The sequence below is a fragment of the Labeo rohita genome, chromosome 25 (genome assembly GCF_022985175.1).
Source record: "Labeo rohita strain BAU-BD-2019 chromosome 25, IGBB_LRoh.1.0, whole genome shotgun sequence".
NCBI classification, from domain to species: domain Eukaryota; kingdom Metazoa; phylum Chordata; class Actinopteri; order Cypriniformes; family Cyprinidae; genus Labeo; species Labeo rohita.
In genome coordinates this window covers 645,748-667,509 of record NC_066893.1, presented here as the reverse complement: position 1 = coordinate 667,509, position 21,762 = coordinate 645,748, and the positions used below count along the sequence as shown (strand labels likewise).

The following is a 21,762-nucleotide window of genomic DNA, read 5'->3' as shown; positions in this document are numbered from 1 at the left end:
GAAATGCTGTCTCCAAGCAGAGGTTGGCCCATTGGGTGGTAGATGCCATCTCCCTGGCCTATGAAAGCCAGGGAGAGCCGTGCCCCCTAGGAGTTCGAGCTCACTCCACTCGGAGTGTTGCCTCCTCCTATGCGCTGGCGCTGGCGCACGGCGCCTTGCTAGCAGACATCTGCAGACATCTGCAGAGCTGCGGGCTGGGCGACACCTAACACTTTCGCGAGATTTTATAATCTCCGCGTAGAGCCCGTGTCCTCCCGTGTGTTAAGGTAACATCAGGTAATTTGCGGGAGGCCGGCAGGTGTCGGCTTGCTGCGCCATTCCCACGGGATCCGTGCGCTATTTTCCCAGAATGTTCCCTCCGGCGAACCTGGGTCCTCCATGCCCCGCAGTCAGGACTAGATGCGGAGTAGTCCGCGACTGTGCTCCGACTGGGTCTCCTTCGCCCAGAAGGTTGTGGCAAAATGTCTCAGTATTTTTCCACAGTCAGCCAGAAGGCTGTGTTTTCCCTCATATATCTATAACCAGAATAGATATATTCAATTTCTTTATTCCACATGCCTAAACCACATGTGCTCCGCCCCCCCCAACCCATGCTTCAGTACGTCTGGCACCCCTAGGGGGCCCCTCTATTGGTCCCTAGGGCGTTGGGAAGGTTACGTATTGACTCCACTTTCTGACACGTCCGCCTGTCAGCACTTGGTGTCTTGCGTAACGCGGCCTTAGGGTTGTGGCCTTTTCCATGGGTCTGTTCCCATATGTAACGTCGTAGTGAAACGACTGAAGGGGAACGTCTAGGTTACGTACGTAACCCTCGTTCCCTGAAGGAGGGAACGGAGACGTTACACCCCCTGCCACAACCCTAGGTCGCGCTGACGCCGGGCTGCGGCTCGGCTCCTCAGCAAAAACCTGAATGAGTGGATGCGCGCCGCCATCTTATATACCCGTATGTACGGGGGAGTGGCGTTGCACGCAAACTCCACTCGCCAATTTCATTGGCCTTTTCTGTAAAGCTCAGAGGTGATTTGTCACTCGAGTTCCCATATGTAACGTCTCCATTCCCTCCTTCAGGGAACGAGGGTTACGTACGTAACCTAGACGTTTCATTGTAAAACGCCAAACTTTCGCTACGGTTATGCCTGTTGTTAATGCGACTCTGGCATTTTTGACCCTTGAAAACGGAGACTTCATAAAATGCTGCAAACCCCGTTTTAGTTTCAAAACTCCAATTGTGTTTCAGTGTAAACAGACCAAAAGGAAGACGTTTTTAAAAGATGATGGCATGGCTGCCCACATTTGCTCGTAAACAATGACATCCTTCTTATTATGAATGGTCATGTGACGTGTTTTTAGTTGTGTGGTGTGGATGCAGATCGTGTCTAAAATGCAGTGAAAAAGCCAGTGTAGACAAGGATCATTTTTATTTTAAAACACTTGTTTTAGAACAAAAATGCACTAGTGTAAAAGTGTGTTAGGAAACACTCCTGCAACTCAGTGTACTCTAAGTAGCTTTTTTTAAACTACACTTTTATTCATTTTTTTTGCATATTCAATACAGTTAAGCACACTTAGTTTTTACAAGGGAAGAGCTGTTCCCCAAAAAAGACAGGATTAGGGTTTAGAAAAAATTAAGTATAAATTAATAATAACAGAGTTGCCATTTTTCTGTGAACAATGATGGACAAAGCACAGTAATGGTAATCTAAACTAACATCTCTCATCATGGTTTACTGATAGTCTGTTAAGCATACTCTGTTGTCGAGGCTCTTTCTGATGACCATACATTTCTCCCTGTACTGCAGGGTTGGCAAAATCAGCCAGCTGTGAACGCAGTGGACTGGAACTAAGGGCAAACTCTCTCTGTGAATGTACAGTGCAGCAAACACCTCCTGTTTGGGCTAATAATGGAGTAATACAAACCCCTGTGTTCATATACTCAATAACAAAGTCAGATCTTATGAAAAAATGTCTATATTTAACAAAATTAATACTTTATGAAAATGAGATAAATAAAGGCATGACAAAATGACATGAAGGAATCAATAAAGAGTTTACTGCCAAAGTAAGAGCAATTTGGCTCTCTGTGAAATATGCCACATGTATTGTGATAAACACAATATACAATGCTGTGTGATTTATAGTCATATAAATTAATAGTTTTATAGTCATTTATAGAACATGTGAACATAGAACAGTGAGAAGCATTTTCCCAGTTTTTGCAATAGTTTAACAATCATATCTGGGTGTCTTAAAATTGCACAAGGGCCCAGTCATCATTTTCCATGAATTCTCCTGGTCTGACGCCACTGTGTGTCTGCTGATACTCACGGATAACCCAGCTCCATGAAGTTATTCCAGATCTGTTTTAACACCATAATCACTCCCATTTGCAGGCACAAGTCGATCAGACAACCACTTGGATGACACTAAGAAGAAGAAGAAGAAGAAGAAGAAAAAAAAAAAAAAAAAAAAATATATATATATATACATATATATATATATATATACACATTTTGGTTCCCTTGTGAAAGCACACTTTACAAAGAGTACTTATTATGGAAATAACATACTTTAAAAGAATAAAGTACATGCATGTATGTACTTAAATGTAACCTTCCCTGACACTTAATTGCATTTAATTGCAATTAAATGAAAAATGGTAAAACTTTTAATAGTCTAATTGTATATTAAATGCATTTAATGCAATTTTAGAGTTTTTTTACCCTCTAGAGTACAACTTAAATATATCGGTAGCAATTTATTTACAGTTTTGTTCCATGTAGTTATAGTAACTACAATAAGTACATGATAACTAGGTACTAACCCTAAACCTAACTTTAACCCATGCAGATATCATATATTGGCAGTACTTTTTAGGTAAGTACACTGTAAGTACATGTATAATAAGTGCACATACTGTGAAATAAAGTGCAACCAGTATATCTTTATATATAATTCTAATCATAATCACTTATATTGTCTTTGAAATATGGTTAAAGGAGAAGTCCGTTTCCAGAACAAAAATTGACAGATAATGTACTCACCCCCTTGTCATCCAAGACATTCATGTCTGTCTTTCTTCAGCCATAAAGTTTCTAAAGGGGAAACATTTCAGCATTTTTCTCCATATAATGGACTGATACGGTGCCCCGATTTTGAACTTCCAAAATGCAGTTTAAATGCGGCTTCCTATCTAGCGAAACGATTGGTTATTTTCATACAAATAATACAATGTATATACTTTTTAATGTCAAACGCTCGTCTTGTCTCACTCTGCCTGAACTGCTTTTGTTCTGGTTCATGACAGTTAGTGTATGTCGAAAAACTCCCATCTCATGTTCTCCCTCATCTTCAAAATCGTCCTATATCGCTGTTTTACCTTTTTTGTTTTTCACCTTCTTTGCATGTTCACTTTGCAAACACTGGGTCGTACTTCTGCAGCGATGTAGGATACGATCTGAGTTTTTCGACATACCCTAACTGTCTTGAACCAGAATACACAGAGTTCAGGCAGAGCAAGACAAGACGAGGGTTTGAGATTAAAAAGTATTTAATTTTTTTTTTAAGTATTTATTTTTTAATGAAAATAACCAATAGTTTTTCTAGATAAGACCCTTCTTCCTTGGCTGGGATCATTTACAACCGCATTTGGGATCATTTGAAGCCGCATTTAAACTGTATTTTGGAAGTTCAATCTCGGGGCACCATATCAGTCCATTATATGGAGAAAATGATTATATGAAATGTTTCCCTCAAAAAACATAATTTCTTTACGGCTGAAGAAATAAAGACATGAACATCTTGGATGACAAGGGGGTGAGTACATTATCTGTAAATTTTCGTTCTGGAAGTGGACTTCTCCTTTAAGGTGTTCTGCCGAATGTAGTGACAAGCATTTATGGTAAACTAAAATATACTTACAATGTAATTTAAATATATTTATAATAATAATGTTGCAGTTTAGTACATTTAAAGTATATTAACTTTTAAATGTAATAACTGAATAACACCACAGTTAAAATTATAATCGAGTACTTTACATGTGCTTTACGTTAGTCAACGCATCAAAATAACAAAGAATGATTAAAGCGGTAATTTAAGAAGTAAACTAAAACTTTTGAATTTGACAAGTGCACTTTTAAAAAGTAAGAGCGTTAAAGTCATGAAAGAGTATTCTTTCTTTAATTACACTAAAGTGGCTTTTTATTTCATTAAAATCATACTGCCCGCAAGTAATTTATTTTAAGATTAAGATTTCTACGTTTTGAAATTCAATACAATTAACCACAGTTGTTTTTCACAAGGGTTCTTTTGATTATATTTCATATAGTCTAGACTAGATCTAAAACAGTACACTAGCATTATGAGCAACCACATTTGTTATGTTGAGGAAATTATCAAAGAGTCTGCACTGAACAATGACAATTTTTATTGAGATCTCATGGCAGTTGCGTAACTGAGGCAGATATTTGATAAGGGAATGTTGATTGCGCCAAAGGGCAGTAATAACCAAGTGTGAGAAAACTCATTACTGCCTCATCTCACCCACCTCCTCCATTCTCCATCGGTTAAACAGCTTATTATAGTCACCCGGCCTGCCAGCAAACCTGCAGAATACACACACATCACAATAACACACGTGAAATTAGCTTTGTAATTCAATTAGCCATGCTATTGTCGGAAGGCGTTTGTGTTAGCATGTGTGCTAGCGCCATGAAGTTCCTCCGTGAACTGACGGTAAACAGATCTCAAGTGGTAAAATATGGGTGAATTAGGGCGGCAAAAACAAGTAAACCAAGTAAGCAAGGTTGCTTACCTTCCTAAAAAGAAAGCTATGTAGAAGGTCGAGCTGTTGAGATTGACAAACTGGAAGAGAAACATCTTGAGGGCAAAACTGTTTTCCCATTCTGACTCTGTTCGTGGGTGTTCTAGATCACAAAGTAAACGGTATTTTAGCCATGCTAAAATCATTAGGGAATCATGTTTTAGACATGAGGAAAGTTTCTCACAGCATGAGAAGACTGCAAGAATTTCAACCTCAATTAATAGTAACCTTGACTAAATCAATACTCACCCAGGTTTGTAAGCAGGTAGGCCACTTTCTCATAGACCTGGTGGGTAAAAGAAAATTGACTCAGTACCATTACAGACAAGGCTGAAAATATTGACAGATTTACTGAATATGCCAAAATAATTAATTTAATATATGGTAGTCAACAGGGTGTTAGTATATAACATATGCTACCGCTCAGAAATGTGGGATGTTTTTTTTTCTTAGAATTTTAGAGACAGTAAAATACATGTACAATGTTACAAATTACTTCTATGTCAAAAAAGCTGCCCTTTTGAACTTCCTGTTTATCAAAACATCCTTAAAAATACATTTTACAATATATTCCCGTTCGCATTAAATAGAAAACTGTTCAATTATAATAACATTTCACAATATTACTATCTTTATTGTATTTTTGATCAAATTAATGCTGCATCTTCTTTCAAAAACATAAAAAATAGCTATAGTAAATTGCTATGTTTCCATTTAAGCTGCAATGTTATAAGAAAAAAAAAAGTAGCATTTCCATCCAGTGTGTTTAGGAAAATAAAATTGTCACACTGGTGCCACATAGAAATGGAAATAAAGTTATAACTGCTTGAGAAGACACCGTTTTATTAAACTGAATAAATGACTTGCTGTTTTGAGGATGCGATTAAATGCTGTAATAAAGTTTATGTTTGCTAGCAATCGCCTTGTTTTATGTCTGGGAACGACAGCATGTAATAGTATTCAATCATTTTGATGATTTCATTTTGAGCCTCTGGCATTTCAGAATAACCAGAGCAACATTTGATATGCTATAAAACAAGAAAAGTAAAAAAAAAAGAGAAAAAAAAAGCAATGCTTCTAAAAACACATTCGATTAACAACACATAAATTATACTGACTAAATGGAAATGCATTTTACTTTATTTTGTTTTATTTTTATTATTTTAGAATATTAGTATATCAGTTTACATTTTCACAATAGGTTTTATTTTGCATTAACACTTTTAAATTCATTTAGTAATAACGGTTTTATTGCTTCAAAGCGTGTTTTGCTTTCATTTGATTTCTTGTGGCAAAGCCCCCCGAAAACTTGTTTCTCTTTTTGTGTGAAACTTTAGTGCAAAAAGTTGGACAATTTTTGTTCAGGGGGCCTTTATTGTGTCTCTGTCGGTGGGAAGAAGAGGCCTTCGGGACTAGAGAAAAGACACTAACCACATTCAGAGACATGATGATCATAAAGTTGATGCAGACTCCAGTGCCTGAGGTGGCGAATTGCCAGTTCTTCTTTACAAACTCCCACTGGAAGGAAGCAAACTTCTCCATGGCAATGAGCCGGAACACCACCACGGCAAACACGGCTGTCAGGACCAGAGAGATCTGGAAGAACGATGACGAGAGGTGAACAAGGTGTCAAAATAATATGTTATAAATAAATGGATATATATCGGAATCTTGCACAAGTTTCTCTTTACAAAGTTAAGGTATAGTTTTGATATGCATTGCCTTTTAATTCAGGGCCACCAGAGGGAGACAGTTATTTATGCTACTGCAGCTTTGTGATCTAATTTTAATCAACTAAAAATCTAATTAAAATTATATTTGTTTAATCTGAAATATTCTTTCGGGCTACAAACAGTGTTTCCAACCGATGATACTGATGGACTGATACTGATAGCAATGATTTTAGTGACATTCACTTGTGACATCTGCAATCTTTTACCTTTGTGGACAAAACACCAGCATACATGTATAAATGCATCTTATGAGTGTCTTTTTGTCAGCTGTGCTCAAAAATCTACTTTTTTTATAGTGTTATTTGTTTATTAATTTAAAATTCTTAGAAAATCTGTCCTTCCCTTTTATGGTATAGTATGTACACAGATGTGGTTTACATGATTTGGCTTTTGTGTAGTTATAGTGTAATTACACTGTAATTACAGAGTAATAATTATTTTGTAACAGGTTGCTGAGAACATTACATTCAATGAATACTGTTTTCTAAATATTTTCCAGTTCTTCACTGGCAAAGTGAATATTTTATATTACTGGCAAAGTATTTTATATTAAATACGTGTGACGTCTAACAAGGGCACTTGTTAAATAAAACCCAGTTTTATTTACCTCAACTATTGTTTAAAAATGAATATATGCTGGCTTAAAATGAACCAAAAATAGGTTGTAAATTAAAAATCAGACACATTACTAGAGGCATCAGCAATAATCAAAAGGTGAACATTTATTAATAAGCTATTTAAAAACATGTTTTTTTTATTTAATTATTATTTATTCAACTTATTAATGTTTATTTATTGAACGTATTAATAAATGTTAATGTATTTTTGGGTTCATTTTAAGCAAGAAATATAGTCATTTTTAAGCAATAGTTGAATAGTTGATAAAGCTACCCAGAAAGCTGGGTTTAAAATGTAAACCATTTGCTGGGTTTGTCCATATTTCCCTAGTAAAAAAGTAATAGATTTAAAATGCATTTGTTTTATACTAAGTATAGCTCAGGTCTATTAACATAATTACTGACATACAGTACTGTGCAAAAGTCTTAGGCCACTAGTATTTTCACCAGCTAAAAAATGGTTTAAAGTAAGTTATTTCTATCTTTTGCAGTAGTGTGTCAGTAAAAAATATCGGTTTACATTTCCAAACATTCTGTTTGCCATTAATTGTAATAATCTATTGAGATTTTTGTTTGCACAAGGAGTCTGACAACAGCCAGTGCTCCACACAGAGATCTGATCTCATCATCATCCAGTCTTCCTGGAAAGACATGAAGAAACAGAAAAACTGAAACAGACTAAATCCAGAAGAACTGTGGCAACATCTCCAAGATGTTTCAAGTAACCTACCTGCAAAGCTACCTGAAAAACTCTGCACAAGTGCACATAGGGCAAAAGCTGCTTTAAACACAAAGGATGGTCACATCAAATGCTTATTTATTTTAGTTAATAGAAGTTTATATATCAAGAAAATCTATTTATGACATTGTTTTTGACAGCATCCTCATTTTATGTGCCTAACTGCCTAAAAATTTTAACAGTACTGTAGCTTTGTAGGTGTAGGTCTCTTAAAGCATCTTGGAGATGTTGCCACAGTTCTTCTGGATTTAGTCTGTCTCCGTTTTTTCTGTTTCTTAAGACAGACTGGATTGAATTATGGAGAGATCACATCTCTGTTTGCACAAGGAGTCTGACAACAACCTGTGCTCCACACAAAAATCTCACTGGATTATTATAATTAATGGCAAAATGAATGTTTAGAAATGTAAACTGATATTTCCTACTGATTTAGCAACAGACTGACTTTAACTGACTTTAAACCATTTTTTAGCTGATGAAAATACTAGTGGCCCAAGACTTTTGCACAGTACTGTATCTCTCGAGACTTACTGATATAAAAATTGTAATGAACCTTTATTTGGAGTACTACTTGTGCACAATGCACATTTCTTAATATTAAGCCTACAATATGTTTTAATGTCACTTTTGATGAGGATTGTATGATCTTCAAATAATATCGGTCTTTAAATGTAAAATATTTAAAGTGTACTTGCAATAGTTCCACTTTAACACAATCAGATATACTTAAATATATCTTTAGTTGGACTTCAGCACTACTTCTGCACAATTAAAATGTATTAAGTACAAATTAGTTTTGTAGCAGGCTTTAATAAATATACCAGCTTAGTATACTAAAAGTACGACTGCAGGGTATTTTTATTAAGTACATAACATGTAAATGTATTTGTAGTACTTAGCATGAAATAAATGTATTTTAAATACATTTTTACGGTGGCAGAGAGTGCTCTATGCGCTGCAACTTAAGAAAACACATGCAAATAGAAAAAACGACAACAAATTAATAAATCTTCATCAGTTTTACAGCGCTGCAAATTCTCACAACACAACAAAACACAGAAACGCGCTGCAAACACACAAACACACTGCAAATAGCTCGGACCACAGTGGAAATGTTTCAGGGGGACCTCAAAAAGAGATGAACCCAGCTGGGACCTGATTATTTGTTTAGCAGCTTTTGGTCAGAGTAGAGGTGCTGTCGGTGAACTAAAAGGTGAGTTTTTTTGTCTATTTTAACATCCTGATCATAGGATTCATTGGTCTTTTGGATATTGTTAGACTAATCTGATGAATTACACACTTAACTGTGAAACGTTATTAACTTAATTGCAAATAAATATATAAATAAATATATGCAAATAGATATAACGTTCAAAGTTTACGCAAAAATTCTGCAATGCTTCATTAATGGTTAAAATCAGGTCAAAATTCAGGTCCCAGCTGCGTTCGCCACTTTTTGAGGTCCCCCTGAAACATTTCCGTTGTGGTCCGTGCTATTTGCAGCGTGTTTGTGTGTTTGCAGCGCGTTGAGCTCTCGGCCACCGTACATTTTAGTATATTTATTTTTCACTAAGGTTCATCCAGTGCTGGGTTGTTTTTAACACAGCAAGGACATTCTACAAGCAACCAATGTTTGTGAAACTATTAATAAAGAAAAATAAATATAATTGTAAGAAAAAAACAGAACAGTTAAATTCCCGACGGGTGCTTATAATTCTGATCTACTTGTTGTAGCTTTAGATATTTTGAACACAGAATCCTACCATGAAGAAGATTCCCGAAACAGACACCATGAGTCGGCTGAGTTTGTCTGTGAAGGGCTGGAAGGGCTCTGGTTTCCCTGAGATGGGGTTTACTCTCTCCTTCCTGGAGTATTTGGCTTCAAACTGGGGCCGTAGTTCCTCCTTTTTAAAAAAACACATCATATTACTCTTGAAACATTTGCCTGAAGATCTTTTTACACATCTCATGAATGATTCTCATCACGCACAGATGTTCAACATCATCATCTGTTTTGGTTGGGCATGATGATGTCAATCCAGAGGCTGTTTACATGAGTTAAATGACTTAATATGAGACACTTCAATGTCTCATCATGAGATATATTTATTAGTACATTCCACAGTATGACAGTTAAATATACAAGGGATTGTATACAGCAGCAGTTCTCAAACTTTTCAGGCCAATTATCACGTCTGATCAAATCACACCATCCAAGTATCACCTAGTCACCACCTTAACTGTTTAATGTCCCGGGCTGCCGATATAAGTATGTAGGCTACATATTAGAAACGCAAAATTATAATAGGATTTACTCAAAAAAAAAAAAAATTATTTACTCAACCTTTTGTTTTCCATATATATTTCTGTCTTTCACAGAACACAAAAGAAGATATTTTCTTTTCCATACAATGTTCTGGCACTGTTCTAAAATAAGCACTGTAAAAATGTCATAAAAGTCATCCATGCAAGTAGTCTTCTAAAAGTAATTTGATAGGTTTATGAAAGGAACAGACCAAAAAAAAAAAGTAATTAAAAAAGATTTAACAATGAAATCAGCAGATAAAATGTATACTGCTTTTCAAACTGTCTTCTATGATGATCTAAGGGAAGACAGAGTGCTGCGGTGATGACGTGTTTTTGTAGGGCAACATGGAAGTTAGCATGGTCTTGGTTCCCTCAACAAAAACCACAAACCTTATTTCTGGCATTAACCAAAAACCCATTTAAATTCCACTGACTTCAGGACAATAGAACCCGGAAGTGTTAAAACGCTAATTTGTTAACAGGTTTTGAGCTACAGATATACAGTACATCATCCCTGCAGCACTTTTTGTGTAACACTGTTGATGCATAAACCACAGTTTGAGAACCACTGCTATACAGAAACTAGCAACAGCAGAAATCTACAGAGCAACGAATACAACCACCAGATGTATAGCAGGTATCAGCCACAATTGATCGCTTTGATCTCTGGATTATTTTGAGGTGTTCCCTCAAACGCATTACACATTCACACATCACACACATTGCTGCCCACAAAATATGCACAGTACATCAATTCACCATCACTCTGCACATGCTAATGATATGAGGTTCACGAAGGGCTGTTCACACTGAGATTTTATCACAGGAAATTGGCAGGTGAATATAACTCTGCTTCTGGCCGCATTATACATTACTATTACCGGATACCCAAACGTTTGTGTGCTGTGCACCGGCTCTTAGCTAGATAACATTACAAATGCGATTCTGTTTTGACAACAAATAATAAATCATATGATTAAAATCAGTGATTATTAATTCATGAACTAAACACAGTCAGAATGCTAGGAAAGGCCATCTCACAATTGTTTCTGTTTTTCTTGTAAATCTGACTTCTCAAAATTTCTCAACAGAAACTCACATTTGCAATTCTATGAAAAAGTTGCAATTATGAGAAATAAAGTCAGAATTATGATATAAATTCAGAATTCTGACTTTAAATTGCAAGTTTAAATCTCACAATGCTTATTTTATGATCCACAATACAGAGAAAGAAAACAGTAGACTTTTTCCCTCAGAACTGGACTTTAAAACTTGCAACTGTGAATTTATTTTTCACAATTCTTAGAAAAGAATTCAGAATCGTGACATTTGAACTTGCAATTTCAAGAAAAAGGTATGAACTCAATTGCAAAAAAAAGAAAAGAAAAAAAAGTCAGAATTTTGAGTTCATATTTGGAAATTCTGATTTCATTTCTTGCAATTGCGAGTTTACAGTATGTCCCATAATTCTGACTTTATAATGCGCGATTGCAAGTTTACATCCCGTAATTTTTACTTTATAACACACAACTGCTAGTTTATATCTCACAATTTTGAGAAAAAACGTCTGAATTTTGAAATGGAAACTCGCAATTCTGAGAAAAAAAATTAAATAAAAAAAAAATGTAAACAATTTTATTGTTTATTTAGATGTGAAAATGAGCATAGAATTCTGATTCACTGCATCACTGATCACAGGCAATGAAAAATAATCTTTTGCTCACAGAGAAACAGCATAGGCTCATTAGAAATACGTGTCTCTACATAAATTTTTTTGCAAAATGTCAAAAGTGTACCTATACCTACAATTCACTACAGTTTCCAGCTGATATGAACACTAGTGGCAGTAAAACACCAACAGTTTCTATTCCTTTTCATACAAAATATGATCCCATGGATAGACTATTGATTAATAAAGACTTCTTTTTATATGTATACCAGTGTATAACAACTTGTATATCAATGTTATGACCTCAAAACACTTTTACCATTGTAAAACATTCCAATGTTTGCATCATATAATCAGCTCCATACAGTATGTATGGCTTTTCTGACATTAAAAACGTGCTTGATAGCTCACCTGGTGCAGCAGGAGCAATCAGGTATAAGTTGCATGAAACACCAGTCACAACCTTCAATAAAATAACTCAAGCAATAGCATTTTTTATCCCATGTTTGCTTTTTGTTAACACTATAGGTGAGGGTTAGCATAGAGTGTAATGTAGGTGATTTTTGCTCAAATCACGTTCAAATCTGTTTTGGATAAAACTGAATGCGCTTTAGGTGCCACTCACACTTAACATTTAACTTTGAATGTCTCGCAAAACTTTAAAGAACAGACATTTTACAAAAAGGTTTTCCAATGAGCCTGGATTGCAGTAAAAATAACATCTCTTTCGTTTTGTTGACAATTGACCAAAATATCTACAGGAGGCGGATGCGCATGAACAGTGTGAACACCCTTGAGTTGTTTTCACATTAGGAGCAAGGCATGCACAACACGACATGATACTGTAGGAGGCACACTCACAGAACACACCATGACACAGGATTTACACTATAGGAAATACAACAGACAGCACATAGATTGGCCACACACCAGTTACAGTTGTTCATGAACTTAATGGTCATTTTAACAGGTCTCAAAAGATTATGATACTTCTAAGGAAACATATAGCATTACCGTTTCATCTGAAAGTCTATTTAAACTGGAAGGCAGGCTCACCTCCTCTTCCTCCCAGTCAATCAAATCCCAGTCGTAGGTTAGCTCCGCCCTTCTCCTCTTCCAGAACTCAAGGAATACTGTGGCTGTGACAGCACAGGCGGAAATAGTAAGATGTAAACAAGTGTTTTCAGATACAGTTTATAATATTTAAAGTCATTAGTCCTTGTGATTTAGATAAGGTGACTAAGGAAGGTAATTTTGGGCTAAACATACTGCATGAAAATGAGTGCTTGAACTATGCAAACTCAGTTTCAGGCATCATTAAGATTATACATCTCATTGCTGAAAGGAACACTGTTGTGGGCATTTACATAATCTTCTACTATGATGTTGTTTTTTTTTTTTTTTTCCAGGTCAACTACTATCAATAACAGTTGCTGAGGAAGTTCAGCACATTTACAGCCCATTTATTCCCATTTGTGACCAAAGGTTTAAAGGGTTTAAAAGATGTTGTTGATGTATTTTAAATGGAGTTGTAAACTAGAAATGAAAGCGCAGACTGCTATAAATTCCTGTGAACCATTTTTACATTGTGTAATTAGTTACATGACCAGAGCCGATTTGTATTTGCCTCTCTGACAGATGACGTCTGTGCCAAAGTTTAAAAAAAAAAAAATAAATCAATAAATCTATCTAATCTATATTATCTATCTGTCTATTTAATTAAAACCACATATCAGCTTAGATACCAAAAGCCTTTAAATGTTGTCTTGGACAAGGGCAACAAAAATGACAACATCTTTGACATTTCAAGTATAAATGACTATTATACAATCTGTTTATGTGCTTGTTTTTGCAACATTGAGGGGAAACCAATGTCATTTCAAAAGAATTTTAACTCTTAATCTTAATCTTGTCTGTATTTTGTCAGTATTGTTTTTCCATTTGCAGTCGTTTAGCCCTGATGAAAGCATCATTTCGTTGGAAAAATAAAGCAATGACTTTTTTTTTATTCTTTCATTTCTCCACTCCATAAGTGTTGCTTTTTTGCTCTTTATCAAATACTTTTGTCATGCACATTGTTGGTTTCGTGAAGTTGCATCAAAACCACCCCACAAGACTTTATATAATAGCATCTGAGTGCAATAATACAGATTGCGTCATCACAGATATGCGTTCATCAGCATTTTACATCAGCATTGAATGGTAGACATTCAAACTGAGTCTGGCTTACAGAATGTAAGGAGCTAGCTTATTCAGAGGCACGGCATAGCATGCATTTTTCGCAGGAAATGATTTAGGCACTATAAAGGAATACTAAATAAATCAAAGTAAAAATAAGGTAAGTTCTATGAGGTTTTCATGTTAAATTTAACTGTTAAAAAAAGAACAAAAACATCTGGGGTCTCAGAGTTCACATGTCCCTCGTTTCTACCAAAGGACTGTATGACCCACTTTAGTTGAAAGCAAAAGAGCTGGAAGGGAAGAAACAGAGTGAGAGACCAGGAAGAGAGACAATGTTTAATTTTTAAAGCCCAGTCTTCTTGCTGAAAGCTGTCTTCACATTTGAGCTCTCAGCCTTTAGACTTGCAGATCCATCTGGGTCTCTGTCAGGAACAGTACGGTCCCCATCACAGTGTTCTAATAAAACACCAATATGACTTTTGTAAACACACCCCAAAGTAGTGGACTAGGAAAGCACCAAATTCAACTTTTCACTTGCCACCCATTTTAAAAAATACACAGTCATCCTGTATTTAAAGATGAACTGATGTGTCTTGATCAAATCAATACAAGGCATGCTTTGTCCTGTATTTTCCATGCCAATTGTTTAACAAACAATGTCTTTGCAGTGGAAAGAATAATATAATATGCAATAAAAGTGAATCACTTTCACAAGAAGAAACCAGCTGCTATCCACTAACAAAAATGCTAACTGTCAGCTTTCTGCAGGTATTACCACCCTCCTGTTTCAAAGCACATCTGGATTGCCTTCATTATTTTCATTATTTACACAACTTCCTGAGTTTTTATTTCTACCTAGCAACTGTGTAAATTCCATACCCTTCCATAACATCATCTGCAGTGCTTTATGTGGAGGTCAAAGCAGTGTATGGATGTGTTAAGAGGTAAGTGTTGAAGTCCTGACCTCAGAGTCATGATGTCTTTGCTCTCGCAGTCATGTCATTCTACTTCTCTAAATGATTTACTCTAGATGGCCATTTCTACAGCTAAGCATTTGATCATTTACCATCAAGCCATATAACATATGAAAATCCATTAGCTATATAACTTTCTGAATCAATTATGTAGCTCATCTGCAAACATTCAAGAGCATCTAGCTGTACATCTGAGTAAAGGAGGCATTAATGCATTAGTACTTCTCATAATTACTGTACACTGAACTTCTGCATAAGGGGTACCTATTTATATATTAATTTAAAATGCACTTCATATTTTGCATATGATAATATCATGACAATACCTTTTGCATTAATTATTTAGAAAAACTATTTAACTACAGTGTAACATGTTACATTTTCTCTCTTCCAGCTCTTTTAGAGAAATATATAAGTTCCGTTTTAAATGGAACTCGATGCTGTTTCACTGTTTTGCCACTATGGGAACATTTCATGAGAGCTGGTGTCTGAAACACGTCTACACAAAACATTTGCTGATTGGCTGAGTGTGATGACGTAGTGACGTGGTGTATAACCATAAATAAACAGCGTTTTTTCTGGCCCTCAAAACCTTCCTGCCAGCCCTACATATGCATCACATCCTTGTCCATTCTGACAAAATGACAGTGGTGGCCTTCTTAAATCGCCAAGACAACCTCACGTCATGGTCTCTTTACAAAATGGCGAGATGCCTCCTCCTATGGGCTCAGTGGAACTTCTTCACCTCTGAAGTCAACTCTCATTGTCTAAGATTTTCTTGAAGAAAAAGGATGCGCTGGCCCACAAATCACCCAAATTTACCTGTACTTCCCCCAGTCACTTTGCTCCCTCAGGTCATCTGACAAATCACGAGAGACCAGTCGTGAAAACCAGTAGTGGCTCCCTGAACTGATGCAGCTTTCATCGACAGCTCCCTGAATGATTCCACTGAGAAAAGACCTTCTCTCTCAAGTGAGAGGTTCCCTATGGCATGCCTACATTTGTGGAGCCTACATTTGTGGCCCCTCAACAGGAGCCTTTGCAGTTCCCCGTGAAGGTAGCCAATGCCTTAGTAAAGAAGATCTAAACTAGATAGTTGATGCAATAGCCCTAGCTTACACCTTAGTGGGCTCTGAGTGCCCCACTGGAGCGAGGGCCCTCTCCACTAGGGGGATGGATACCTCCTGGGCTTGGTCCAGTGGAGTTTCGATTGGGAATATTGCGATGCAGCCGGCTGGTCGTCACCGTCGACCTTTGCTAGGTTTTATACCGTGGAATTCTCTGTCCCTCAGGCATGGATCCTGTCTGCCTATTTGTCTTGAACTCCTAAATACAGTGCCCTCCACTAATATTGGCACCCTTGGTAAATATGAGCAAAGGTGGCTGTAAGAATAAATCTGCATTGTTTATCCTTTTAATCTTTCATTCAAAAAATTCACAATATTCTAACCTATCATTTAAGTAAAACCATGGAAAGCAGGGGGAAAATCTCTTTATGAAATAAATGTTTTTCTGTAGTTCATGTTGACCACAATTATTGGCACCCAATTATTGCAATGTCCTTTATTCAAGATAACAGCTCTGTGTTTTCTTCTTTAATGCCTGAAGAGTTTGGAGAACACCTGACAAGAGATCAGAGACCATTCCTTCATACAGAAACTTCAGATCCTTTAGTTTCCCAGCTCCATGCTGGTGCTTCTTCTCTTCAGTTCACCTCACACATTTTCTATAGGGTTCAGGTCAGGCAACTGGGACGGCCATGGCAGAAGCTTCATTTTATGCTCAGTGACACATTTTTGTGTTGATTTTGATGTTTGATTTGGATCACTGTCCTGATGGAGGATCCAACCACAGCTCATTATAGAACGTCTCAGGTTACGTATGTAACCCTGGTTCCCCGAGGGAACGAGACGCCGCGTCTCGAGGCCCTCATCCTGTATCCCTGCGAGCGCTGCTTCTCTCCTGAAGCTGACGCCGGTTTCCAACGCACGTGTATTTATAGCTTCCTGGTTGGTGACGTCACCCGCCGTTGACGTCTCGCTCTTCCATTGGACTGATTACACATGTGATTCAGAGCACGGTCACGCTGAAGGCGTTCCCAAAGCGTTTCGACGCGGCGTCTCGTTCCCTCGGGGAACCAGGGTTACATACGTAACCTGAGACGTTCCCCTTCAGGAACTCGAGCCGCGTCGAAACGCTTTGGGAACGAGATGCCCACGCCGCCAGAAGCCGAGTCCCTGCCTAGGAAGAGCTAGGACAAAGGACAGAAGAGCCAGGAGCGACTCGCAAGTCCAGGTCGTAAAACCTGACAAAAGTAAGGGGCGTGGACCATCCCGCAGCATTACAGATGTCCTGAATAGAGACACCTTCAAGAAAAGCTTTGGAGGCCAAAACACTCCGGGTTGAGTGAGCCTTGACCCCTAAAGGAGGAGGGAGACCAGAGGACTCATATGCAGTAGAGATAGCATCCACTATCCAACGACTTAAGGTTTGTTTGGTGGCCGGAAAGCCACGCTTAGCCGGACCATAGCAAACGAAAAGCTGATCAGATTTTCTCCACCTGGCTGCTCTGTGGACGTACGTGTCCAGTGCTCGAACTGGACACATACAGTTTAGCTTCTGCTTGTCGGGCTCCCGGAAGGGAGGAGGACAAAAGGCCTGAAGTACGACTGGCCGTGGTGCTGAGGAGGGGACTTTAGGGACATAACCCGAACGAGGGTGCAAAAAAACTTTTGCCAAACCTGGCGCAAAGTCCAGAAAAGAAGGGGCCACTGAAAGGGCCTGGAGATCCCCAACTCTCTTAAGAGAAGTAATAGCAATAAGCAAAACTGTCTTAATCGTAAGGTGACGATCGGAAATCTCTTCAATAGGCTCGAAAGGAGGCCTACAGAGAGCCTCTAGCACCAGCGACAAGTCCCATGAGGGGACACGAGAACGTACAGGAGGCCTAAGCCTCAGTGCACCGCGGAGGAAACGAGAGACAAGGGGGTCTTTACCCACAGAGAGACCACCGAGAGGGGCGTGGTAGGCCGCAATGGCCGCCACGTAGACATTCAGGGTGGAGTGGGATAACCCTGCGGAAAGCCTATCCTGCAGGAACTCCAGCACTGTACCAACTGGGCAGTTAACTGGGTCCTGCTGGTGGCGTTCACACCAAGAAGTGAAAAGCCTCCACTTCAAGGCATAAAGTTTCCTCGTAGAGGGAGCTCTAGATTGGAGGATGGTCTCAACAACCTCGGTTGAGAGACCGGAAGCTAAGAGATGTGCCCCCTCAGGGGCCACACCCAAAGTTTCCACAGCTCCGGGCGAGGGTGAAACACAGTACCCCCCGCCTGTGAGAGGAGATCTCTCCTGACGGGAATCTCCCAGGGAGAGCCGTCGAGGAGAGAAATCAGGTCTGAGAACCATACTCGGCCCGGCAAGTACGGGGCTACTAGAAGGAGGGACACCCCGTCCCGGCGCACTCTCTCTAGAACTCCCGGGAGCAGAGCGATCGGGGGAAAGGCGTACAGACGAAGCCTTGGCCACGTCTGTACCATGGCATCCAGCCCCAGGGGAGCTGGATGAGCTAGAGAGTACCAGAGGGGACATTGCGTGTTCTCCCTCGTGGCAAAAAGGTCCACTTGGGCTGGACCAAAAACTCTCCAGATCTGCTTCACCACCTCGGGGTGAAGCATCCATTCCCCCGGGCCTCGGCCCCTGTCTCGACAGGATGTCTGCTGCCACATTTAAGTACCCCGGTAAGTAAACCGCTCTCAGCGAGAGGAGTTTGCCCCGGGACCACACAAGGATCTGGTGCGCCAGCTTGTACAAGGGGCGCGAACGCAGACCTCCCTGGTGGTTGATGTAAGAGACCACCGATGTGTTGTCGGTGCGGACCAACACATGACGGTCTCTTAGGTCCGGGAGAAAGTGCTTCAGCGCTTGGAACACGGCCAGCATCTCCAGGCAATTTATGTGCCAAGTGAGTTGGTGACCTCTCCACAGACCGCGGGCGGTGTGGCCACTCATGACCGCACCCCAACCGGTGAGGGAAGCATCTGTTGCTAGCGTCACGCGGCGACAAGGAGCTCCCAGCACCGGCCCCTGAGACAGGAACCAGGGATTCCTCCACATGTCCAAGGCACGTAGGCATCGCCGCGTGACCTTGATCATGCGAAGCGGGTTTCCCCTCGGGGAGAACCCCCTGGTTTTGAGCCACCACTGTAGGGGTCTCATGTACAGCAGGCCAAAAGGTATCACGTTGGACGCAGCCGCCATCAGACCCAGCAGTTGTTGAAACTGCTTGACAGTGAGTGACCGGCCTACTTTGACTCTCCTGACTGCAGCAAGGATCGACTCTATCCGAGCAGGAGACAACCGTGCCTGCATCGTGGTCGAGTCCCACACCACACCTAGATAAGTGGTTCTCTGTAATGGAGACAACACACTTTTCTTGGCGTTCAGTCTCAGCCCCAACTCTTTCATGTGAGCGAGCACAACATCTCGATGCTGAGCCGCTAACTGTTCCGACTGTGCTAGGATTAACCAGTCGTCGATATAGTTTAGAATGCGGATGCCCTGGAGTCGCAGCGGAGCCAGAGCTGCATCCACACACTTGGTAAAAGTGCGGGGGGGAGAGTGCTAGGCCGAACGGAAGAACCCGATATTGGTATGCTTCGCCCCTGAAAGCAAACCTCAGGAACTTCCTGTGTTGAGGAAGGATGGAGACATGGAAGTACGCGTCTTTCAGATCTATCGTCACAAACCAGTCCTCGGACCTGATTTGTGACACTACTTGCTTGAGAGTAAGCATCCTGAACTTCAGCTTCATGACTGAGCGGTTCAGAACACGAAGATCTAAAATGGGACGCAGGCCCCCATCCTTCTTCGGAACAATGAAATACCGGCTGTAGAACCCGGACTCCCTGTCGTGAGGAGGGACCACCTCGATGGCCTCCTTCCTCAGAAGAGAAACTACTTCTTGTTCCATTACCAGACCCTGCTCGGGGCCCACCAAGGTGGGAGAGACCCCGACAAATGGCGGCGGAGGAGCGCCGAACTGTATTCGATACCCTCTTTCTACAGTACGCAGGACCCAAGCAGACACATTGGGCAGTAGTTTCCACGCTGCCAAATGATCTACTAAGGGAACCAGTCTCTCGAGACTGGCCTCTGGTGTTTGTTGAGCCGCTAGAACGGTGTCCTGTAACGGTTGCCCGGCAGGAAGCACCTGAACTAGCGGCCTCAGAGACCCCCTCGGGGGTGGCGAGCTCCGGGAGAAACCGAGGTATATGCTCGCTGGAGGCCGCTGCGCCCTGAAGCACCGGCAGGGTTAGCGAAACGGTCTCCTGAGGGCACGGGGGGAGGCGGACACCGAGGAATGCGGTGCACCCCGCCTTACCCCCCTTGGGGCTGCCCTCAGCGGTCCTGAACTGTCAGGACCGCTTAGTCGAGGACTTCTTAGACTGCAGCACGACCCTCAGGTCGGGCCTCGCCTTAGAAGTCCCCGACTTAGAGCGTACGACCACCGCTCTCGATGGGGCGGAGTGCGAGTGGCCACGCTCTGTTTCTGTGCCTGTCTATATGAGGAGCTGGTAGACGGCCGAGGCTGCTCCCGCCCAGCAGCCTCGCGAGCTGGATGGCGGAGGGGGAGGAACCGCTGGAACGCCGCCGCTTGTTTACGAGCCTCCTGGTACCTGTCGACGACCGAGTTAACGGAGTCGCCGAACAGGCCAGAAGGCGAAAGCGGGGTGTCCAGAAGGAAGACCCTGTCCTTTTCTTTCATATCGGACAGGGTCAACCAAAGATGCCTCTCCGCGGCCACTAGGGCAGCCATAGACCGCCCGATAGCGCGAGCGGTCTCCTTAGTGGCGCAGAGAGCAAGATCAGCGGTCCTCCTAACCTCCGCGATATCAGCGTCTTTGATCTCTTCTCCCTCATCCAGCTCTTTCAGCAGGTCAGCCTGGTATGCCTGCAACACGGACATCGTGTGCAGACACGCACCAGCCTGACCTGCCGCCGTGTACCCCTTGCCGACCAACGCTGAGGTGACTCGCAGCGGTTTGGTCGGCAATACCGGAGCCTTGAGAGACGATGCCGAACCGGAGGACAGATAGCTGGCGAGAGTCTGTTCCACCCGTGGCATCGCTCTATAGCCGTGCTCATCCAGCCCCGCAACGCTGCCATAATTATAGGAAGCGGGGATGAACAAGCGGGCTGAGAAAGGGGAATTCCATGATCTCGACACCTCGGTGTGGAGATCGGGAAAAAAGGGAAGGCTCCGGCGGGCTGAAGGTGGCCGAGACTGCAGAAATCTCTCATCCAGTCTACTTCTCTGAGGCTCGGCCTGTGACTCGGCGGGCCAATCTATTTTAAGCTTCTCAACCGCACGAGTCACAACCTCCAGCAGCTCCTCATATTGCACAGATTGAGGTGTATCGACGATCTCGACCTCACCCCCCTCGGAGGATGAGAGACGAACCGTCGAGCCCGATCCGCGGGGGGAAGAAACGTCCCGGTTACGTATGTAACCTTGGTTCCCCGAGGGAACGAGACGCTGCGTCCAGAGAACGCTTTGGGAACGCCCTTGGCGGACGACGCTCTGAAAGAATGTGTAACCGAACCAATGAGAAAGCGGGACGTCACAGGCGGGTGACGTCATCAACCAGGAAGCATAAAAGCACGTGCGAAGCCGGCCGGCGTCAGCTTCGTGAATGAAGCGAGCGCTCAGCAGGGATG

At 41.0% G+C, this 21,762-nt stretch overlaps 1 protein-coding gene across 2 annotated transcripts in view; it reads right to left on the bottom strand.

Annotated features, from left to right (window-relative positions):
* The window catches only part of ano3 (anoctamin 3), a 113,766-nt gene that overhangs the window by 11,553 nt on the left and 80,451 nt on the right, over positions 1–21,762 (bottom strand). The window contains exons 14-21 of one of the 2 annotated variants that reach the window (XM_051099491.1): positions 12,944–13,026; positions 12,749–12,775; positions 9,675–9,815; positions 6,254–6,418; positions 5,072–5,108; positions 4,814–4,925; positions 4,547–4,604; positions 2,326–2,423 (exon numbers count right to left, since the gene is read on the bottom strand). In XM_051099491.1, the coding sequence (XP_050955448.1) occupies positions 2,326–2,423; positions 4,547–4,604; positions 4,814–4,925; positions 5,072–5,108; positions 6,254–6,418; positions 9,675–9,815; positions 12,749–12,775; positions 12,944–13,026 (721 nt within the window). The remainder of the gene's footprint in view (positions 1–2,325; positions 2,424–4,546; positions 4,605–4,813; positions 4,926–5,071; positions 5,109–6,253; positions 6,419–9,674; positions 9,816–12,748; positions 12,776–12,943; positions 13,027–21,762) is intronic. The other variant, XM_051099492.1, reaches the window with a different exon arrangement.